At 39.1% G+C, this 23,003-nt stretch overlaps 1 protein-coding gene across 1 annotated transcript in view; it reads left to right on the top strand.

Annotated features, from left to right (window-relative positions):
• Positions 1 to 1,797: 1,797 nt before the first annotated feature.
• The window catches only part of YIPF7 (Yip1 domain family member 7), a 25,091-nt gene continuing 3,885 nt past the window's right edge, over positions 1,798 to 23,003 (top strand). Inside the window, exons 1-4 of the mRNA XM_012932624.2 lie at positions 1,798 to 1,937; positions 5,749 to 5,910; positions 13,674 to 13,821; positions 19,519 to 19,700. Of these exons, the coding sequence (XP_012788078.2) occupies positions 1,822 to 1,937; positions 5,749 to 5,910; positions 13,674 to 13,821; positions 19,519 to 19,700 (608 nt within the window). The 5' untranslated portion in view covers positions 1,798 to 1,821. The remainder of the gene's footprint in view (positions 1,938 to 5,748; positions 5,911 to 13,673; positions 13,822 to 19,518; positions 19,701 to 23,003) is intronic.

Raw genomic sequence — 23,003 nt, 5'->3', positions numbered from 1 at the left:
TGTGGTATTTGTTGAGTGTCAGAGTACAAATTTAGAAACTTTTATATATAGTCAGCAGGACGTCTTTTCACCAAGTGATTTGCTATAAATTTCACAAGGAAAGCTTCTTGTGTTGGAGGATCTTTAGTCAGAGAATAATAACGAGGTATGTGTCTGGTTATTCTAAAATGCTTGACGTTTAAAGAAATACGAGGTTGGATTATATAAGAATTTATAAAAGTCATATTACATAAAGTTTTTTGCGCTATGAAAAGTTAGTGTATCCTCAAGTGAAATTACACTCTGTGCTTAATATTAACATTTTCTAGAACTGAGAAAGTAATGCTATTAGATTTTAAGTTTTTTAACTTTAACTTTTAACATAAGATTTTGAAAGATATTAATAGATTTTGAAAGATGTTCTTCATCTTGATTTTAATTTGCATAATTATAGCTAATTTTATACATATCACAATGAAAAATCTTGCTTTATTGAAACATTTGTATATATACCTGATCTGATTTTAGAAAAACTTCCTCTACTTTTACTGAAGAAAAATTTTCTGTTATTCAATAGTTTTGAAATACTGATTAGTGAGATTCAGAGGTAAGCATGCTATAAAATTTTGTTTGAAATTTATTAAAAGTAGAATCCCACTGATTGTCTTCTGGTGACTAGTAAATTCATCTTTTAAGAATATTATTTTCTTAAAAAATATTAGAAAGTTGAATAACCATATTCTTACTATTGAAAAAGATTTCCTGGTCCAGTCTCTAATTTTCAGAGTATCACTACTCCCTTGCTACTGCATTCTTTTTCTATCTTATGCTCTCTCAAATCTTTCATGTTTCCTCTACTGTTTGTAGTCACTAGGTCTAAATCCAGATCATGTTTTCCTATTCACTCTTAGAATGGAGTAGAGAGCATGTAGTGTGTTTACAGAGAGAAGGATTCTGTTCTACCAGCAAAACTGAGTCATTCCAACTTAGTTGGATACCAAAGTACAAAAGGCAGGGCAAGAGGAAAAAGAAAAGATTCCATATACTTCTTGGGAACTGAAAGTAAAAATTGGAAATTGATTTGTAATATTTGCTTGTTTCTCTAGAAGAATATGGAGACTTAGTATCATATTTTAAAGCTCCAGGGAAAAATAAAACATTACTGTTATTATTATTTGCCATTTGCTTCTGGTTTTGCAACAAGAGTATTCTCTCTCTCTCTCTCTCTCTCTCTCTCTCTCTCTCTCTCTCCCTTCCCTCCCTCTCTCTCGGTCCCTCTCCCTCTCTTTCACCTCTCTCTCTCTCACACACACATACACACATACACAAACACATCCTATGGAAGTGCTTACAGTAAAAAACTGTACAAACTTTTACTCTTTTTATTTTTTGGTTGGCTGGTTGGGGTGCCACACCCCACAGTGTTGTAGACTTACTCCTGTTTCCGTGTTCAGTGGTCACTCCTGGTGGTGCCCAGAGGACCACATATTATGTCAGGGATCGAATTTGTTTGTTTGACTGCATACAAGTGCCCTACCCACTGTACTCTCTATCCCACTGTGTATGAAGCTTTAAACTTTTTCTCAAACTGCTAACAATAAGATATTCATAGAAATTTAGTAGTTTTAGATCAATTAAATTCAATGTTGTGGAAGTCACAGTTCTAGAGAAAAAATAGAAAAGTTAAATTATAAATGTTTTATGAAGGCTTTCTAACATATATTTCTGTACATTTCCCTTAATATTCATTCAAAGAATATTTTGCTCACTGTTAGTAATCTGGCCATAATCCCTTCATTAATTAATCTTTGTAAATATCTCAAAAATTTCTTACTTTTCAGCATGTCTGACTTGGGACAATTTGACTCTGATTTTTACCAATCTAATTATACTATCGATAACCAGGAGCAGAGTTATAATGATTCTACTGCCTATGGAAATACTTATGGATCCAGAAGGTAAATAATTTATATTGAGATAATGTATTGTTACTAGGGAAACTTGTGGTTTATTTTATCAGATTGATGGATTAACCTGATTCAGATGCTTAGCATTTGAATATAAGTCCTTATTTGATTACAGTAATATTTAAATTCCAACCCACATTTCAAACCTCATGTAATCAGAAGAGAGTGTGAATGTTACTTCTGGTAGTTTCATGGGGTATATAAAAATGAATCAGGTCAGTGATTAACTAATGCATTTCCGATGAACGATGAACTCCCAAGATTGGATCTTTTACTTATGCAGTGAATAATTCACCTAAAATATATATCCCATGTAAGATTGAGGTGCTGTGCTGACCATCCTGGCAAAGGCCTAGAGACCCAGAGAGTGAGAATCAGCTAGTTTCTTCATCTGTCTCCCTTCTTTCTGCGTGTAGGGGCATGCATGGAAACTTATTTTAAAAAGCCAGCTTGGTTCAGTAACATACTAATCAGAAAGCTGACTACTTACTGAGCTGACTACTACTTCAATCTTCAATTGAAGATTGAAAACATTTTTTATTTTTAATTTTAAATTGGACGAAAGGGGTCAGAGACTGGTACAGGGGTCAAGATGTATACCTTGAATGCAGGAGACTCCAGTTTGATCCTTAGCACATGAGGTCCCCTGACCATCACAGCTTGCAAACCTAGAAGCCACTTGCACCACCAAATGAGAAGCAGTTCCTGACACCTGAGGGCCCAACCAGCACCATATCCTCAGGCTCTTGCATTCAACCACAGCTCCACTGGCCTAGACTTGCTGGGAATGGCTCCCAGGCATTCTGAATAGCATTTGGGAGATATTCCAACCCCAAATTAAATAGCTAAAATTAATTAGAAGGTGCTTTCTCATTAAAATGCAAGCCTCCCCACCCCCACCCCCCACACACAAAAAGAACAACAACAACAAAAAGCATAAAACTCTACTATTTGGCCGGCCTTTCGGGAGAGGTTATTTTCTAGTCACCAGTAGCCCATTATCTCAGGCTGTATTTTCTCACTACATTTTTTCCAATTGTTGAAATTGGGGATTATTTAGAGAAATAGATATCTCTGCAGAAAGATGACAACTGTATAACTTCTTTTGACAACAGGGAGTATATTTTGTAGGACCAAGTCTGACTCAGCAGCTTTCTCTGAAGTTTTAGGTCTTATTTTCTCTTAGAGTCTCAAAGTCCAGGGCACAAAGCCATTGTTTCCCTGCTAAAGCAGGCTCCATGGAAAATGTGTAAACCAGTAATCTCGCTATTATTCCCTAAACCACACTGACAATCAACTGGCTTCACAAAACAGAGAGAGTCTTGCCAAAGCTCACTTAGGACGCCTGTTTATATCTGTTCACACTGATTTAAAGTTTCTGGGAGCCCAGATAATATTTTTGGACAGGGGAGAGGGACTCACTGTGCTCAGGGAGGGAGATTGAGCACAACACAGTGCTCCATGATGACCAGAGCTAGTCCCAGCAATGCTCTAGAGGCCATGAAAGCTCAAGCTTGTAACCACTCCCCAAGTTCTAGACTAAAATGTCAATGAAACAATAGTACAGGACTATACAAAAACTACTCTCTTATAAAAAAGCACATTAGTCCCAATCTTTCAGAATCATCCATGAAAATTTCATAGTGTCAGAACTCGGGAGGATACAGAGAAATGATCTCCACTAACTTGATGGTACATTCCTCACCACCTCATTTACATCCTAGCTTTCCATATAACAACTGAAACGAGCTCACCACTTATTTTTACCTAAGGTAAGACTCAAAAAGGAGAGCTGCGTTCGTTGACCATGATGATGGAATTTAAGTCTCTAGTTTTAGAAAGGCAGTCTCCAGTGAACTGTGTAGCTAGTGATTAAGGGATAGGGCACAGAAAACTGACAAGTGTGTTTGCAGTTATTGAAGTTGCAACTGAGTCTTCAAACAGTGATCTACACTTGCATAAAAAGTGAATATTTAGTCCCGATACTTAAAAACAAGTTAAAAAATCCAACTGGAGACTGTGCTTTGTCTTCTGGAAACTAATTGAAAATTTGTAACCCTGGGAAGTAGTGGTGAAAGGGAGAATGCTGAACAATTGGTGAGCATAAGGGTTTTTTTAAGGGTAAGAGGTGTTATGGCTTTTGTGCCTCAGAGATGATTCTTGAGCCTGGTACCCCCTGAGTACTCCCAGGAGTTAGTCCTGGACTTTGTCTGCCATGGTCCCCCAAAACAAGCAACAAAATTTAGGGGTTTTTTTTTTGGGGGGGAGTTGGTTTTAAAACAGCTAGCCATACTAAATTTCCTTATTCACTGTGATTGCCTTCTTGAAGGAATTCTGAGAGTTGTATTTTCTCAAGCCTCGTTAGTCTTAGAGAAGAGATTTGGTGATACCAAGACAACATGTCGATGCAGTAGCCTTGATTAGATGATAGTCCACTGTATCATAATTTGCTCATTTTATTATTAATAATACCCATCATGGAGACCAAGAGCAGATTGAACTTGTCACTTTTAAATCATTGTTATCAGGACTTTTGGTTGTAGATCAAATTATCTGAGAGGTGAAAAAAGGATAGATTTGACTCAGTGACTAAAAGTATGACCCTAATAAGTATATGTTTTGGGGGATTCAGGAAGTATTACAGCAGGTACCAGTCTGCAGTGAGCATATATTTTATGTGCACGTGTATCTCTTTCTCTATACTTTTCATTTTACAGAATTATTTTCTCTGTCAGGTTTATCAGATAATAAGGCTGAATATGTATTTTTAACCCTAAAATTTTGAGTCACACCTGGCATGCTCAGGGATTACTCCTGGCTCTATACTCAGGACTTACTCCAGGTGGTGCTCAGGGACTATATTGTTTGCTGCGGTTTGAACCTGGGTCAGCCTCATGCAAGACAAATGCCCTATGTACTATCACTCTGGCCCTGTTTTCTTTATTTTTTGTCCTGTACTCTTAACTTTTCTATTAAATTAGTGTGAGAACTATTTTAATACTTATAAATCATAAGGAACTACATATTTTAGCCAAGTGGGGCTTTGATAAAGAAAAACTAACATGCAAACCAGGACAACTTATTAAATTTTTTTCTCCTTCTTTCTGGTAAAAAAAAAAACTAATTCAAGTTCAGCACTGATTTATAATACTAGGCAAGTCATTTAGTCTTCAAGAAAATGTATTTCTTTTCCTTAAAAAATGGGGGTGGGGAATGCACTTTTCTTAAAAGATTTTAATGATGTGAGAAAATATGAGAGTAAGTGTCCAGCACATTCTCCCTAATCAATAACGTTTAGCTGAATGGATCACTCTTCTGGAAGCCTGTTCATAACCAATGAGTTAATTTAATTTTATTACCTATGTTTAAGAAAGTTATTTATTTTTATGGAGTGCTGGGGCTCTCAAATGGCACCTTAGGTGGTTCAGGATCCCTTCCAGCGATTCTTGGTCAAACAGGACAGCAGTTAAATGAGGGGCCCCAAGAATGTGGTGGTACTGCCAGGGATTTCCCAGACCACCCTCCAGGGAGACCTCCAGGACTGCTTCAGGAAATATATATGTGCTATTGCTGTAGTTATTAAATACTTAGGAGACATATGGTGCCAGGAATAGAACCAGTGCTTGCTGCGAATGTTTAGCCCTTGTATGATCACTTTAGCCCCTTTGCAAGTTATTTCTTTCATGGGCAAATAGCTTTTTAACAAACTAGAACTATTTGCTAAAGGACTATGAGCATGCACTCCTTTGTATCTCATATCCGTTCTAGTGATACACAATCACTCGCGTTCTCCTTTTTTTAGACAGCACTCCAGTGAGCAGCCTTATCCTGCCTCGTTTGTTCCCCCAGAGATGCTCATGCCATCGGGTTACACAGGACAATTTTTCCAGCCAGGATCCAACCCAGATTATTATTCACAATCTTCTTACATGGACAATTTTGATGAAGAGCCTCCTTTGCTAGAAGATAAGTTAAGAAAATGCTATTAATGTTTGTACAGCTTCAAGAGGGAGAGCAGGAATCACCATTTAGTATATGCAGTCAGCGTGCTGTGTCTTATGTGTGATCTCTCCAAGCATAAATAAGAGACTGCAAAAACCAAGACTCTTAAAGTATGGAAAATTGGTTGCATTTTGATGGGAGGGGGACTAGAAGCATATATGTGCAATTGTTGCAATTATTAAATATGATCCCAGTAAATGACACTAAGAGTCAAGAGGAACTTTTGAACCTGGTAGTTGCAGTTCCTCTGAGCATTTTAGATATGCTCCATTCATAGATTTCTTTTTAGTGTTTCCACTTTGGAGGGGGATGCAGGAATGGTAGGGAGTTTGAGTTGTTTGTTTAGCCAATTCATTCTGTTTTGCTTTTGCAACTAATAATCAACACCAAATGCTGTGAAACATTTTCTCTGACTACACCAAATTGTCTTCATAAGGATCAGTTGTCTAATTAGAAGTGTAGTCTGCATAGAGTATAGAAAATTGTAAAAAAGTAGAAGCATGAAAAATCACCTAAAATTGTGTTTCTGAGATATAACTGCTCCCATAATTTGAACTTTTCCCTTCCAGTCTTAATTTTAATCTGTCACTGAAATTTAAAAATATAATCTTTAAGTATAAATGCAGTTTTAACTAATAAGCATTATACCATAATATAGTTATACTTTTTGGGAGTATTTTTTAAGGTCACATTGTGTCGGATTTTATTTATACATATATTCATTTTAAGTCATTAAGTATCACTGTCACTGATGTCACTGTCACTGTCATCCTGTTGCTCTTCCTGGCAACTTGCTCGAGCGGGAACCAGTAACATCTCCATTGTGAGACAAAGTATATAATGACTTCATTTTTTAAAATCATATTAGAGTATCTTAGAGTATCATAAATTAAATTGAACTTAAATTATATCTCTAATAAGCACTGTAGTGATTAACAACATAGTAAACAGTTTTGACCTGTGAAGTGTTTGTACTTAAATATTATCCAGAATAATGAGATTGCCTGGTCTGAACGTAACTGTACTGTTAAATTAATCTCAAAAGAGAATATTCCATTATATCTTCATAGAAGAATTTGAGCTGGAGCGATAGCACAGCGGTTGGGCGTCCGCCTTTCAAGCGGACAATCCGTGTTCGATTCCTCTGCCCCTCTCAGAGAGCCCAGTAAGCTACCGAGGGTATGGAGCCCGCACAGCAGAGCCTGGCAAGCTACCTGTGTGTATTGGATATGCCAAAAACAGTAACAATAAGTCTCTAAATGAGAGATGTTACTGGTGCCCTCTCGAAAAAATTGATGAGCAACGGGATGACAGTGACAGTGACAGAAGAATATGAAATATCTATTAATTTGATAGGGCAAATGTAATGCTTCGCATTTCTTGGTTTAGAAAAGTGTTCCATTTTCCATTTCATTGTTTTAACTGTTTTTCATGTTCTTTGTCAGGCTTTTAAAAATTTATTTTCATAAAGTTGTTCACAATAATTGATTATATTCAATATTTCAACACCAATACCCCACCATTACACCTTCCTACAACCATTATTTTGAATTTTCCCACCTCCATCCAAGCCTGCACCACAGGCAGATGATAAATCACTGTATCACTGTCATCCCATTGATCCGTCAATTTGCTTGAGCGGTCCCAGTAATGTCTCCATTCATCCTAAACCTGAGATTTTAGCAGACTCTCTTTACTCTTCCTTCCCAATGGTGCCGCATTAGAGGCTCTTCAGGGTCAGAGGAGTGAGATCCATCATTGGTACTGTTTTTGGCATATGAATATTCCAAGGGGAGCTTGCCAGGCTCTCTGTTGCGGGCAGTAAACTCTAGGTAGCTTGCTAGGTTCTCTGAGACAGTACTAGGCAATAAGATGTCGCTTCTGGGAGCTTGGTTTTATAGTCTCTGGATGCTGGCCATTGATGGGATTACACTGTGCCGGGGGTGAGGGGGGGAGGCAGTTTCTGGGTGTGACCTTCTAGATACTGGAAAATGGGGGATCAGGGTGGAAGAGGCCCAGTCCCCATCCGAGCAGGCTTGGGGTGTGTGTGGAGAGGGGCCTTGAGCTTGGCTATGGCTGGGTTCTGGAGCTCTCCTGCTGCCGGTCCTCTGCTCGGAGCAGGGAGGGAAACTCAATCTGCTGCCTCTGAGAGGCCCCAGTGAAGACAGCCAGGCACAGGGGCAAGATACTCTGATGATAAATAATTCATTTTATATTGCTTGTTACGAATAGTATGAGAAATGGTGTGGCTGCAAAAGCCAAAAGCTGTCATGCTCTCCCCTCCTGGAATTCAAAAATTTTAAATATCTGGAGTCCAAAGTCATCTCTACAGCATGATGTCCTCTTCCGAGATTCATTTGTGAGTCTCTGGGTCAGTCATTAATGCACTTAAACAATGCCCAGAGGCAGTTCAGCAGTTTGTGGGCGTGACTACCAGGAAACCAAATGGCAGGGAGATGCGGGGAGGTCACCCATCCCCAACTCCAGAGGCCTGGAGTTTTCAATCACTGGTCTCGCATACCTAGGTTTTTCAGTGGATTAACTCTCATGTGTGGGAGCTCAGGATGAGCCTGTGAAGGTTGGCTGTGAGTGTGGTGGAGATTGGATTCTGGAAGTTTGCTGCTGCTGGGGTTCATTTGGGGTAAGTGGAGGGACACATCTACTCCCCTCTGAGGCGCCTGGGTGAAATCAGCTTGGCACAGGTTGGGAGACATCTCTGCTGTGTGCCTCCCTCTTCCAAGATTCATTTGTGAGTCTGTCAGTCTCGCTCTCTCTCTCTCTTTTTTTTTTTATTTACATCTTAAGATTTCCCCTTTTGTGCGTACTTAGATATTTGCCCAGTAAAAATATTATTACCTGGAAACATACTTCAGTATCTTCTGGGTCATATGTCATTTAATTTATTTATGGGACATTAGTACATCACGCAGAAATCTTAGTTTTGAATACACAATACTCTTATGTTTGCAATGCATTTTGCTCTTTTGCTTAGAGTGCATTCCTCTGGCTTTTACACGTGCTTACATCCTCTTGAATAATTAAATTGGCTCCTTTGGCAGGGGCTTCCCAAGCAGTGCCCAGGAGGTTCAACAGCGACTCCCACCTATTCCAAGAGGCTGCTGGGGAATGCAGAGTCCCAGCAGTCCTGTGACGATTAGAACAACCCTGACAATGTACAGTGATCACCAGGACCACACTTGGTCCTCAGGGGCTCTAAGTATTGGGCCTCTATTCATGAAGGCAAGGCCCCTGACCACTGTAAACTAATGTGAAAATATACTTTCTCTCTGATCTTGACATTAGTCAGACTGCCTCTCTGAAAAGGTGTAGGTCTGTATTAAAATCATTTCCGGCCCTGATTATTAATTTTTTTAATTGTCTTTCTGTTTAACACTTAAAGTTTGTATATTGAGAATTGATTTTGGTTAATGTGCAAAGTTGGGTTTGACTTTATTTTTTTTACTTTCTTTACTTTTCAATTTTTATATAGTGTGCAGTGCTACAGTTTTCTGAAAATAAATGTTTTCACTTCTCTGAAATATTGCTATTGTGGTATTCTGAGCACTGATATATTCTCCCCTAATGTAACCTTAAGTTTGAATAGAAAATAAACTACATTTTATTTCTACTTAATATAGCTCAGAGAAAATTTCTAGACATATTTTTCTTTTTTCCATCAATATATAGTATATTAGAACAGAAGCACCTAATGTAATCTTACATTTTGAATCTATTAAATTTCTAGGCTCTGATTCAATATATGTTTCCAGTTGAGTGACTTTGTAAAAGCTTCAAGGCTCAGCTGACTAAAAGATATGAAAAAGCTGTAGGCAAGATTTTTAGGATAAGGTGATAAATGACATTTACTGGTTTTTACTGAGCATACACCAAAACAACCTATAAAATTATGAAGCCATAATAATATACCTTGCAAAAAATGCATGTTATTTGAAACACATTATTTATTTCTTATAGATTCTTTTTCCTAAATCCTTATTTGATTTTAGGTAAGAATAAATTTTGCTATTTGATAGTGCACAATCTATATCTTGAAGAATAATAGTCAATCCAAGTCGGTCAAAAGAGAAATATTACTGAGATATTTGATGCTTGTATTTATTGCATAACCTAATGTTTACACGGGCAAGACCAATGTCATAATTTGCATAGAAAATGAAGATATCAAGTCATTTTATAGACTATACATATTGTATACTTTACAACCACTAGGTGACAGCAAAACAATAAACTTTACATTCAAATTTCATAGCAGTTTCATCTTTATGTGTAACAAGGTTTCACATTAGGGCATCTATAACTAGTAAATACATTCTCGTTTGCATATTCTATAATAAATTTTAAAGAAAAATATTGCAAAGGCATATTTTGGCAGAAAACAGAAAATCTATTTTTAAGACAGTAAATTTTTGTATGCTCATTAACTGATGACTTTGTGTTTAAGATGTGCAGAAGTTAATTATGTCATCAAATAAAATATAAAACCAGAAATACCATCTCACAAATAATTTTTCATCTGAGCTTTATTTTATTTTATACCTAGGAATTAGCTCTAGGTTATTTCAGGAAAAGAAAAGAATTTTGAATTCAAGGTCACTTTATTGTGGTAAATACTGAAAACGTACTGCTACCATAAATGCAGCACTGTAGCACTGCCATCTTGATTGTTCATCAATTTGCTTGAGCGGGCACCAGTAACGTCTCCAATGTGAGACTCATTACTGTTTTTGGCATATTGAATATGCCATGGGTAGCTTGCCAGGCTCTCCCTTGCAGGCGGGATACTCTCGGTAGCTTGCTGGGCTCTCTGAGAGAGATGGAGGAATCAAACTCGGGTCGGCCGCATGCAAGGAAGGCCTTACTCACTGTGCTATCGCTCCAGACCATAAATGTATACGTTGAAAATGAAATTTGAAGACAACAAAAGACACCAGGGAAATGAACTTAAACTACAGACGTTCTTCCTTTAAAAATATCTGGGGGTGGGTGGGCCACACCTGGCGGTGCTCAGGGCTCAACTATGGCTCTGTGCTGAGGGATCATGCCTGGTGGGGCTTGGTGACCACATGCAGTGCCAGTGGTTGTTTGATTGTACTGGAACATTTGCAAGTAAGGCAAGCTCCTACTCCCTGTACCATCGCTCCTCATTTAAAATATGGAGAATTGATTGCATTTTCCAGTGTATGTTTACTTAAAAATATTCAATACACAGAAAATAAAAGGGATGTACCATAAGAGTTGAAATGTAAATGATTTTTTTCTCTGTTTTTTTTGTAGTGCACAGTCATGTGTGTGTGTGTGTGTGTGTGTGTGTGTGTGTGTGTGTTTATGTGTGTGGCAGGTACTCAGGGTTTACTCCTGATTCTGGGCTCAGGCATCACTCCTAGAGGGACTTCTGAGACAATATATGGTCATGGGGATTGGCTCCAGTTCTGCCATGCATATAGCAAGTGCCTTATGTGTTCTCCCAAGGGAGAACTGAGATCAATTGAAAACAATACAACCACTATACAATTATAAATCCTTTTACAAGCACTTGGACTTCCCTATCTTAACTGTTGTGATTTAATTTGGAGGATCCAGAGTGATGGTACAGAGTGATAGTACTGTCTTACAAGCAGCCAACCCAGATTCAGTCCACAGCACTTCAATGGTCCCCCTGAGAACCACAGGGATGATCCTTGAACACAGAGCAAGGGGTGAGTCCTGAGCCCTGGGTGTAGGCAAAATAATAATAATAACAATAATAATAATAATAATAATAATAAATGATGATGATGGGACTGGAACAATAGCACAGTGGGTAGGGTGTTTACCATGCATGTAGCTGGTCCGGGTTCTATTCCTTTGTCCCTCTCAGAGGGAGAGCCCAGCAAGCTACCGAGAGTATCCCGCCTGCACAGCAGAGCTTGGCAAGCTACCCGTGGCATATTGAATATGCCAAAAACAGTAACAATAAGTCTCACAATGGAGACATTACTGGTGCCTGCTCAAGCAAATCGATAAACAATGGGATGACAGTGTTGTGCAATAATAATAATAATAATTTTTAGCATCAGAGAGATAGTACAGTGTGTAGGGCACTTGCCTTGAAAACTGCCAACCCAGGTTCAATCCTGGTACTACATATGGCCTGCCAACCACCACCAGGAAAATTCCCTAAGAGCTGAGTTAGGAATAAACCCTGAGTGCCTCTGGGTGTGACCCAAAGTAAAATAGCAAGCTAACAAAAAGAGAACTTTTGCAACTTTTGTAAACAAACAAAATGAGAAGTTTTGCATACAGAGTCTCAGCTTTATAAAGACTGATAATATAGAAAATATGCATTATTCCTTTTACTTGTTTTCTTCCCAAATGGTGTTTTGGGGAATTAGTCTGTGTAAAAACGAAAAACACAGATCAGGGATAAGTATCTCTAGTTTAGATTACACTGTCAATTGAAAAAAAGTACTATGTTTGATGCAACGAGGGTTTGAAAGTGTTTGAAAGTGATAGCAATAGAAAAATGAAGGAAAATAAAATACCTAAATAGTTCTTCTGTTTATAGCTATCGTTTCCTCTCATTTTCATAGGGGCACTGTTATTTACTGTTAATATGTACTGTTAATAATAGAGTTCTTCATTATTGTCCCAAAGACCTTTTCCATATCCTCCTCTCTCCCCTTTTATTTCTTTATGTAAAAATATCCAGTAATAAATTTTAAACTATATTTTAAGTTTATATTTGTAGATGGGGCTGGAGCGATAGCACAGTGGTAGGGCATTTGCCTTGCACGCAGCCAACCCAGGTTCGATTCTTCTGCCCTTCTCGGAGAGCCCAGCAAACTACTGAGAGTATCCCACCCACACAGCAGAGCCTGACAAGCTGCCTGTGGCGTATTCGATATGCCAAAAACAGTAATAACAAGTCTCACAATGGAGACATTACTGGTGCCTGCTCGAGCAAATCGATGAGCAATGGGACAACAGTGCTACAGTGCTACATGTAACTGTGATTATTAATATAGAAGTATAGACATCAGATATAAAAATGCTAAGTAAGTCAATAAGATATAACCAGCTTGAAAGAGTTATGTGTATATCATGAATCACGAATCACGAAGTCCCATTAATCACCAATTTCTCGAGCAGGCTCAGTAACCTCTCATTTCGTCCTTTCCCTGAGATCTTAGAAGGCTATTTTGACTCGGTTCTCCCAATGATGTCGCACTGGGGGCTCTTTCAGGTTTAGGGGAATGAGATCCAGCTTGTTACTGGATTTAGCATATGAATACACCATGGGAAGCTTGCAAGCTGTCCCATGTGGGCAGGAAACTCTCATAAGATTGCCAATTTCTCCCAGAGGGAGAAGTAGGCTACAAGATATCGCTTCTGGGAGCTTGCTTTTAAGTCTCTGGATGTTGGCTGTTGATGGGATTACACACACCTGGATTCTTCTGCCGGTACCTTCATGTATGAAGCCTGTCCGAACGTGTGGAGAGGGGCCTCCAGCATGGCTGTAGCTAGGTTCTGGTGGTCTTCGGCTGCCAGGAGCTCTGCTTGGGGTAGGGAGGGACGCTGGAGCCCATCCCCTCCGAGGGACCCCGGGGAAGACAGCCAGGTGTGCGGGCAAGAGACACTCTGTCCAGTGCTCTGAATGTGTGTGTATATATATATATATATTTTTTTCAACATTTATTTTATCTCCTTGATTTTTTTTCTTTCTGCAGAACTTGGAATTAATTTCGATCACATATGGCAAAAAACCTTGACCGTGTTAAACCCACTGAAGCCAGCAGATGGCAGCATTATGAATGAAACAGACCTCACGGGCCCCATCCTGTTTTGCATTGCTCTAGGAGCCACCCTGCTTCTGGTGATGTACTCTGTTGTTTCTTATTTCTGTCAGTTAAGAACTAATACTGCTGAGCAAACATGATTTACATTAGTGTTAATATTTATACTCCAGGCATACAGTCACCGTGCCTCATCCACCACGAAGTACCAGTGTCCCTCCACTGTCCTCATGGTCCTATTCTCTACCCCTCTGGTCTCACCCCCCACACACACACCCACACACACACCCACACCCACACCAACCATCCCCAAACAGAGACCATAATACTATACTGTACTCAGAGACTGTGTCCAAAAATGTTTGTTCTCTCAGAGGTATAAAATCTGAGTCACATATTCATTATTTCCATGGCACAGCAGGTAGGGTGTTTGCCTTGGACGCGGCTGACCCGGGTTCGATTTCTCCTTTCCTCTCGATAGCCCGGCAAGCTATTGAGAGTATTCTGTCAACAGGGCAAAGCCTGGCATGCTACCCATGGCATATTTGATAAGTCAAAAACAGTAACAACAAGTTTCACAATGGAGACATTACTGGTGCCCACTTGAGCAAATCGATGAGCAACGGGATCACAGTGATACAGCGATACAGTGATGTTGAAGAAGGCCTAAATCCTTCTGTGGTTTCTCTTCAATGTTCAGTTCAAGGAGAAAAACAAACAATCAAAAAATAACAGTTTAACAAATTAATTCTGCTTTTTTTCTCTTACCAGCCCCCCCCCCCAAAAAAAAACCCCAAAGACCAGTAGTTTAAATAATGGCTCTACTTATTTCTTGGTACGCTAAAAGTGTGGGTCCAGAGAGAAAGCTCGATGAGCTGAGCATGCGGGAGACTGGCATTCAACCTCTGGCACCACAAGGTTCCCTGAGCACCACCAGAAGCAACCTCTGAGCACAGAGCCAGGAATAGTACCTGAGCACTACCAAAATTAAAAAATAAAAATAAAATTAAAAAATAATGTTATATTTGAAAGGGACATGCATGGCCAATATAAAATCAAAATTAGGAAAACTGTATGTTTTTCTTTTTTTTTTTTTGCATCACACCCGGTGATGCTCAGGGGTCACTCCTGGCTCTGCACTCAGGAATTACCCCTGGCGGTGCTCAGGGGACCATATAGGATGCTGGAAATTGAACCTGTGTCCACCGCATGCAAGGCAAACGCCCTACCCGCTGTGCTATCGCTCCAGCCCCCAAACGGTATGTTTTTCAGATCAAGTAATATAGCGAGGAGGATAGTACAATGTGTAATCAAAAATTTTTGAATTTAAATTCTGAGGTTGGGGAAAGGGCTCAGAAGAGCGGAGTATGTACTTCCTGTGAGTATGTACTTTCATGGTTCAGTTCTGGCACTGCACTCTTCCCAGAGCACCTCCAAAAGCAATCCTCGAGTACTGAGTGGGCTGTAGCTCCTGAGGGCTATCAGGCCTGCCCCCTCCCCACAAGACAAACTAAATACTATGATTTCTATTCATTAAATATGTATTACTTGGGGCTGGAGTATAGTGGACAGGGCACGTGCCTTGTGCGAAGCCCACCTGGGATCCACCGTCAGCATCCATATGGTCCCCCGTGCACCTCCAGGAGGAATTTCTGAGTGCAGAGCCAAGAATAAGCCCTGAGCATTGCCAGGCGTGCCCTAAAAACAAAAAATATATATTTATAAATTACATAGTGTGAAATTTATTTTCATAATGCAAACTAAGAATTAAAAATGGCACTGTTTTTTTACTGCACTTTAGAAATATTTGAAAAGTTAAACTCTTTTCTAATTGCTACTAGCTGGGAAAAAACTGTTTAGAAAGTTTGATTCTGGAGCCTTCCAGGAGAAAATCTTATATAGAAACCAGAACTAGTTGACCTAGTTGTCTGAAGGGGAGTCACCTGCAAAACGCAAATAAAATGATTCTTGTTTTGGTTTGCAAAAAGAACTGAGGGACTCATGCATTTCTTCCTGATACTTTCTAATTGAATCTCTAAAAAGTCCGTCTTATCCTATGCAGGGTTTTGATAAAACATTGACTTTAAAAATGAACAAATACAGAGTTTTTACTGAACGGACATTTTGTAACCAATCTGTTTTCAGTTACAGTGTGAAGCTTTGATTCCAGAAACTTCTCAATGTTCTGTATACCCGTTTTGAGTAAGCTTAGTACCACCAAAATATGACACACAGTGACATGTCTAAATGTTCATCTCTTCATATTGAGCTTCTATGCTTTTCCAAATAAAAATGAAATTAAATCATTTGCTTGTAGTTTTCTTTGACAGGGGCTCCACCCAGTGGAGTCCAGGGCCATCCCCGAAGAGCTTAGCCCACATGGCTAGTGGTATTCGAGGATCACCAGATCTTTCCCCAGTAGTGCTCAGTGGGTCATGCAGTGTGGCAGGACTCAAACTCAGCACCTTGAACATGCTAAGCATGTCCTTGACCACTTAAGCTATCTCTCCCAGTTCCTAAGTCAGTTATTTATAAGAAAAAAATATTCTGAGGTTAAAAGGAAATGTAAACTTTAATTTCCTCACTTTAATTACAAATCCTTGTTAAAATTGAAACAAATTGAAAAGTGGCAGCAGTGACCCCAGTCCAATGACATTACAACTTAATTTGGAGGAAAAAAAACACAACAGAAGTACATGAAGGGGGTGTGGTTAGTAACTAATAGGAAAGAGGGGATTTTACTACCAAAGTAGTCAGATTTATCTCACACCATTCGCAAAACTTTGTGGATAAGGAAAAGTCTTATGTATCCCCAGATATAAGGGAGTTGCTCTTCATCACTGTAGCCTTAGAATGATCTAATTAAAATGGTGGTTCACATATGAAATGATTCTTTAATATATTGATGTGATCTGGAGTAGTCAATATTTTCTCAGTAGAGTAAATTCACCCTCTAGGGCAGTGCATGACTAATGTGTTCCTTTCAGCAGGTCCTTAGTTCTATGAGCATTACTTCTAAGCATAGCCACAAGAATACAGAGCTATTCAGCAAGAACTTCATCATGCCTAGTGCAGGACAGCTGTCTGCTGGTGTAGCTTAAGGATATTTTGTGGAAAAAAAATTTAATAGTAACCAACTCCCCTAACTGCTGAGGAAGAAAAAATCAAAATAGCTTGAAAATCTTGAATACTAAAATGATCATAGCAATCTACATTACAACGTAATTAGTTGCAAGATAAATATCTTTCTTGTTTAATATATAAGGACTTCAAGGGTGATAACTATGGAGAAGATGGCTTCAAAATCTCTCTATAAATTAGTCTGCAAGCTCTTTTATTGTTTTTGTACAATTCTCATGGAAAATAGCCTAGTCAATCTTTATCAGAGCATTTACTCACCTTTATATAAGTAGTAAAACCAGAAGCACTTAAAATTGAATTGCTGTTAATTACAAAGTTACAAAGATTTCTACGATTGTTTCAGGTGTATATTGTTCCAACACAAATTCTAGTGCCCACTAGCCTCCACCAATGTTCCCAGTTTCCCTCCCACTCGCCAGTCTGCCTGTGTGGCAGATTCTTTTCCCATTCCCTATTGTCCTGGCATTTCCTTCCCTAATTTACCACCCCCACCCCTGTCCCAGTGTCAAGCATCCAACTGAAGACCAGTTCTCCTTTTCTTTGTTTCTATTGCTTTTGGGCATTAGATATGCCCCTCTGAGGTTTCTTTACATCTCACATAATATGAGTCTGCTCCTCTCCCTCTAACTGATTTCACTCAACATGATAATCTACAGATCAGTCCCCATTGCAGCAAGTTGCATGACTTTATCTTTTCTTAAGGCTGAGTAGTATTCCACTCTGTATACTGTAACACAGTTTCATTATCCAGTCATCTGTTCCTGGGTATTTGTTTTTTTTTTTCCATATTTTGGCTATTATGTAGAACTCTGCTGTGAACACAGAGGTGCAGATGTCTTCTCTGCTTTTTTCTTTAGGGCATCTGGAGTATATTCCCAAGCATGGAATTGCTATGCCATATAGAAGCAGAAATTTCTGGGGAATTTTTTGAGGAATGTCCATGTTGTCTTTCAAAAAGGCTGCACAACTTGACATTCCCACCAGCAGTGAATGAGGGTCCCTTTCCCCACATTGTTGTTCTTTTTGTTGTGTGCCAGTCTCTGGTGTGAGACAATATCTCATTATTGTTTTGATTTAAATTTTTCTGATAATTAGTGACATAAAGCATGTTTTCACATGCTTTTTGGGTATTTCTATTTGTTCTTTGAAGAAGTTTCTGTTCATTTATTCTCCCCATCCAAATGAACTCATTAATAAACTTTGATATCTTCAAATAGCTAATAGTAAGATATTCCCTATTGGGGACATAGTGATAGTACAGTGTTTAGGATGTTTGCCTTGCATGCATCTGACTAGGTTTGATATCCAGCATCCCATATGGTCTCCCAAGCCCACCAGAAGAAATTTCTGAGCATGGAGTGCCCAGAGTAACCGCTGAGTACTGCCAGGTGTGGCCAAAGAAACAATAAAATAAAATAACAAAATAAAATAAAATGTTCACTATTGGGATCCAGTGGTTAAAAGCCTTGCAAAGCATTAAACTTTGAGTTTGATCCTAATGTCATCCAGCTGACCTGAGTATTATCCCAGACGGTAAAGTGGTAGGTACTACGATGTCATATGATCTCAGACTCCTGCAGGCAGGTCTGAAAGTAGCACAGTGAAAAGACTGAGACACCCTAGTGAGCCCTGAGACCACCTAGTGAGCACCACAACTTGATGTACAAGTACTATAGCCAAGCATGGGTGTGACTTTTAGTCACTGCAGTGACCCAGCAAAAGGAACAAATGTGGTAAGGCTAATTAAACATAAATAAATAGGGGCCAGAAAGATACTACAGACAGTAGGGTGTTTACCTTGCACTTGTAGACCCAATTTGGTCCCCAGCACTGCATATACTCTACCAAGCACCACCAAGACTAATCTCTAGGCAGAGCTAGAAGTAGGTCCTGAGCATTACTGAGTGTCACTCAAACACACACACACACACACACAACACATATACCCGTAATAAATAAACAAATGAACAAGTAGGTAAAAAAATAGGTATACCCTAAAATCTGGGCAGAACGATAGCACAGAGGGTAGGGCATTTGCCTTGCAGGCTGCCAACCCAGGTTTGATTCCTCCTTCCCTCTCGGAGAGCCCAGCAAGCTACCGAGAGTATCCTGTCCACACAGCAGAGCCTGGTAAGCTACCCGTGGTAGTGTATTCAATATGCCAAAAACAGGAACAACAAGTCTCACAATGGAGACGTTACTGGTGCTCACTCAAGCAAATCAATGAACAACAAAACGACAAGTGCTATATATAGTGCAGCTTAAAATTTACAAATAAACTAAAACATTTCCTGTTGTAAATTTGAAGTTTTTCCTTAATTCACTCAATAGTTCAACAAATATGGTGAGAAAAATTATTCTTATACCTTGTATCCCTAATACACACTCAATGGAGAAATTGACAAGTCTAGAAATATTTCATTGTTTTGGTAGCATCCTTGTGATATCTCGAGGGCAGTTTTCAGAAACCAATTTCATGTCGCAGCCTGCTTTTTCCCTAGCTCTCCCAGTGTCTTGATTGTACTGAAGAGGTGGTGACAGCAATTTGCTGATTGATTTTGAAATGCTCTCTGCTTTGTTGGCATTCTGGTTTTCTCCTGCTGATTGCTATGTGTTCTGTTTTCTTTTCATCCCAGGCAGGAAAAGTCCAGTTTGGCTATGTGTATGGCATGAGCGCCATTGGCTGCCTCGGGATTCATGCCTTGCTAAACTTGATGAGCTCTTCAGGGGTGTCGTATGGCTGTGTGGCCAGTGTACTGGGCTACTGCCTGCTCCCCATGGTCATCCTGTCCAGCTGTGCCATCTTCTTTTCGTTGCAGTAAGTGTCTGTGAGCATTTAATTGACCCCATGAGCACCATGATGACTTAACTCTCTATGTCAGTGCAACAGTTAACCTCTTTCTGGTGAACAGGGGGAAACTATGGCTATTTAAAGCGACACACAGATTCAGGAAAGTGTGTCCAATTGGGCCCGGGTGTTGTTCCTATTTCAATGATTTAAAAAATAAGTTAAAGCAAGGTCTCTTTAAAACCAGCACTTTGTAAGTTGTCACATTCTTCACTGTGAACTATTGTCATGGGAAATATAACAACTGCAGAAAATGCACTTGCTTGATTTTGGAAGAGTAAGAACCTGGTGAGCGCAGACAAATTGCTTCAGCTCCCAGGCACTCTGCCTTCTGGGCAGGAAGTGACTTTTTTTTTTTCAGATGAGCTTTTTTGCAGCACAGAATTCCCATGAACCTTCACGAAGATATTAATGCTAGAAAAGCTAATATAGATGCTTGGTCAGTATATATTTCTTTTCTTTTCTTTTTAACATCCTGGGCAGTTAGTACTGCAATTCGAAGCTATTAAGAAGAATGCAGTGGATATCATTCTGTAGGGTATTTTCCAGGGCCTGTGAATATTGCTATTATTTTGACTGGAGAGACCAAGTAATTGCATAGTCCTTTGTCACCTGCAATGTTCTAAAACCAACCAAAAGTAAACATTTGTCTCCAATGTTCATTTTTCACCTCTAAATGCTTTGCATTTTTTTTAGGTTATTCAAATTTTAGGTTATAAAATCTACATTGAGCACAATATGATGCAATTCAATACTTACTGGCTTTAAAGAGGTTATTTTTAGAGAAAAATCTCCAGTTCTTTTAAAGGTATAATTTTGTTTTTTTTTAAATAATGTTTTTGAAAATATCTTAGTTGAAAAAGATTGTTTTGCTTCAATATCATTTAATTTTGAAATTTATGTTCTTGGGAATTACTTGGAACACAGTGATACTTTTACTAGTGAATACTCAACATTTTTAAAAAGAAACAAAAATGCATACCTGGAATTTATAAATATTCTATGAGTCAAAGATTTATAGAAACTTAACTGTGGAAAAATCCCACTTTTATATATTATATACATTAGCAAACTGGTCCACTTTTCTAGAGTATGGTCATTTTGTCCAGTTTATTTGATTTAAAGGTTTGATAAGTAAGTACATAGTTTAGTTCTGAAAAGTTTCATTTTGTCAGATACATTAACCAAAGAATACTACCATAATCCACTATTTAAAAAAACTATTTTTTCAAATTTTTATTATTTAAGCACTATTTCCATCAAAGTTGCCATTTTGGGTATCTTAAATGACTCCAGAATAAGGTGGAGAAATGCAAACCAAAAACAAAAAAAATTCTAGATTTTGAGAATTATCAGAAGTTCAAAAATCTAGAGTTTAGAGTTGATATATAACATATATTCTATATAAGGTTTATATGAAATATATAAGAATTTTTCCCTGAAATTGCAAAGATGATTTAGAAACTTTTTTAATTATGTTTAAAGGGAAAACAACTATCTACCTCTAAACTGTCAAATTAAAATTGCTCTTTTAGCATGACATTATTCAAATTGATAACATACTGGTTTATACTTTTGTTCATAGAATAAGTTACTCTAGAAATTATTCCAACAGAGTTTAATTTGTTCAATAATTAAAATAACTATTTCAGTACTTTAAAATAACATGTAGTTTAAAAATAATAAATGAATTTTATTTTTTTCGACATTTTCAACAGCCCTATTTTATTTTTGTTTTTTATTTTTTAATTTAATTTTTATTTTTATAAAGTTGTTCACAGTAATTTGTTACATTTCATATTACAACACCAATAAAGCACCATTGCACCTACCCAACTACCACCACATTTCAAATGTTTTCACCCTGACCCTCAAATCCTACCCCCAAAAAAAGGACCTAAAAAAATTTATTTTGTATTGATTGTTATGAATAATCCACTAAAAATGATTCAAATACTTTTCCTTAAAGTAAAGTGTGTAAAGATTGTTGTATTTCATTCTGGAGCCATTAAGCCCTTGTATAAGAGATTACATGCTGTTAAAGGTTTGAGCCTTGTGTTCATAGTGTGATATAGTATATTATTCACACAAACATATATATATTTATTTTAGGAGATGTTATCTTCAACTTTACACCTAATCAAATGTCCTTATGCCATTCTTGGTACATCAGTGGTGTAGAATATGAGATGTTTCTCCAGGAATTCTAAAAATTTAAATACATCTGAGGTTAATTTAATTCTTTATTTTTTTGAATGGATGGTGACTTTGAGGTGTGAAGGTATTTGTTATTGCATATCTTTCTGTGATGCTCTCTTCTGAGAGATTTATTTGTGACGTGTCTGAGTCATGGCTGTTAATGAGCTCCTATGGCACCAGAAGCTGTACCTGGGTGTGACCTGCTAGGTTAACAAAAACGGGGGGTGGGGAGGTTGCCAATTCACAACTACGTTTGAGCCTGGAAACTTCACTCACAAATCCCGCATACATTGGTTTTTCAGCAGATTCACTCATGGGTGAGGCTCATCCGAGACTATGGAGATCAGCTGGGTGCATGGCGGCCATTGAATTCTGGAGATTTTCAGCTGCTGAAGCTCTCCTGTTACCTTGATTAAACACAGTTTAGAGGTTGTATGAAAGTGTGAATTTTCACAAAGCTATTAGATGGTAAGGTAGGCTAATGTAGTCTACTCTCACTACACGAGTTTTGATTAGGTGTATGTGTTTTGGTAGAGGGTGTGTGGTTAGTGGTGGTGGGATATGTGCGTGTACGGAAGGGGGTGGGGGTGGAACGTAGGGGGAGAGGGTTGGAGGGGTGGGGGGGTGGGGGTGTGGGTACAGTTGTGGGAGGGAGGGAGGGAGGGAGGGAGGGAGGGAGGGAGAGGGAGGGGAGGGAGGGAGGGGAAGGGAGAGGAGGGAGGGAGGGAGGGAGGGAGGGAGAGGAGGAGGAGAGGAGGAGAAGGGATGGGCAGGGAGGGAGAAGAGAGAGAGGAGAGAGGAGGGGGGAGGGAGGAGGGAGGGAGGGAGGGGAGGGAGGGGAGAAGGAGGGAGGGAGCGGGGAGGGAGGGAGGGAGGGAGGGAGGGAGGGAGGAGGGAGAGGAGGAGAGCAGGGAGAGGAGGAGAGAGAGGGAGAGGGAGGGAGGGAGGGAGGGAGAGGAGAGGGAGGAGGGAGGAGAGGGAGGGAGGGGAGGGAGGAGAGAGAGACGGGAGGAGCAGAGAGGGAGGGAGGGAGGGCGGGGGAAGGGGAGCGGAGGGAGAGGGAGAGAAGAGAGA

Source organism: Sorex araneus, chromosome 5, assembly GCF_027595985.1.
Source record: "Sorex araneus isolate mSorAra2 chromosome 5, mSorAra2.pri, whole genome shotgun sequence".
Taxonomy (NCBI): domain Eukaryota; kingdom Metazoa; phylum Chordata; class Mammalia; order Eulipotyphla; family Soricidae; genus Sorex; species Sorex araneus.
This window is presented reverse-complemented; position numbering and strand designations above follow the sequence as displayed.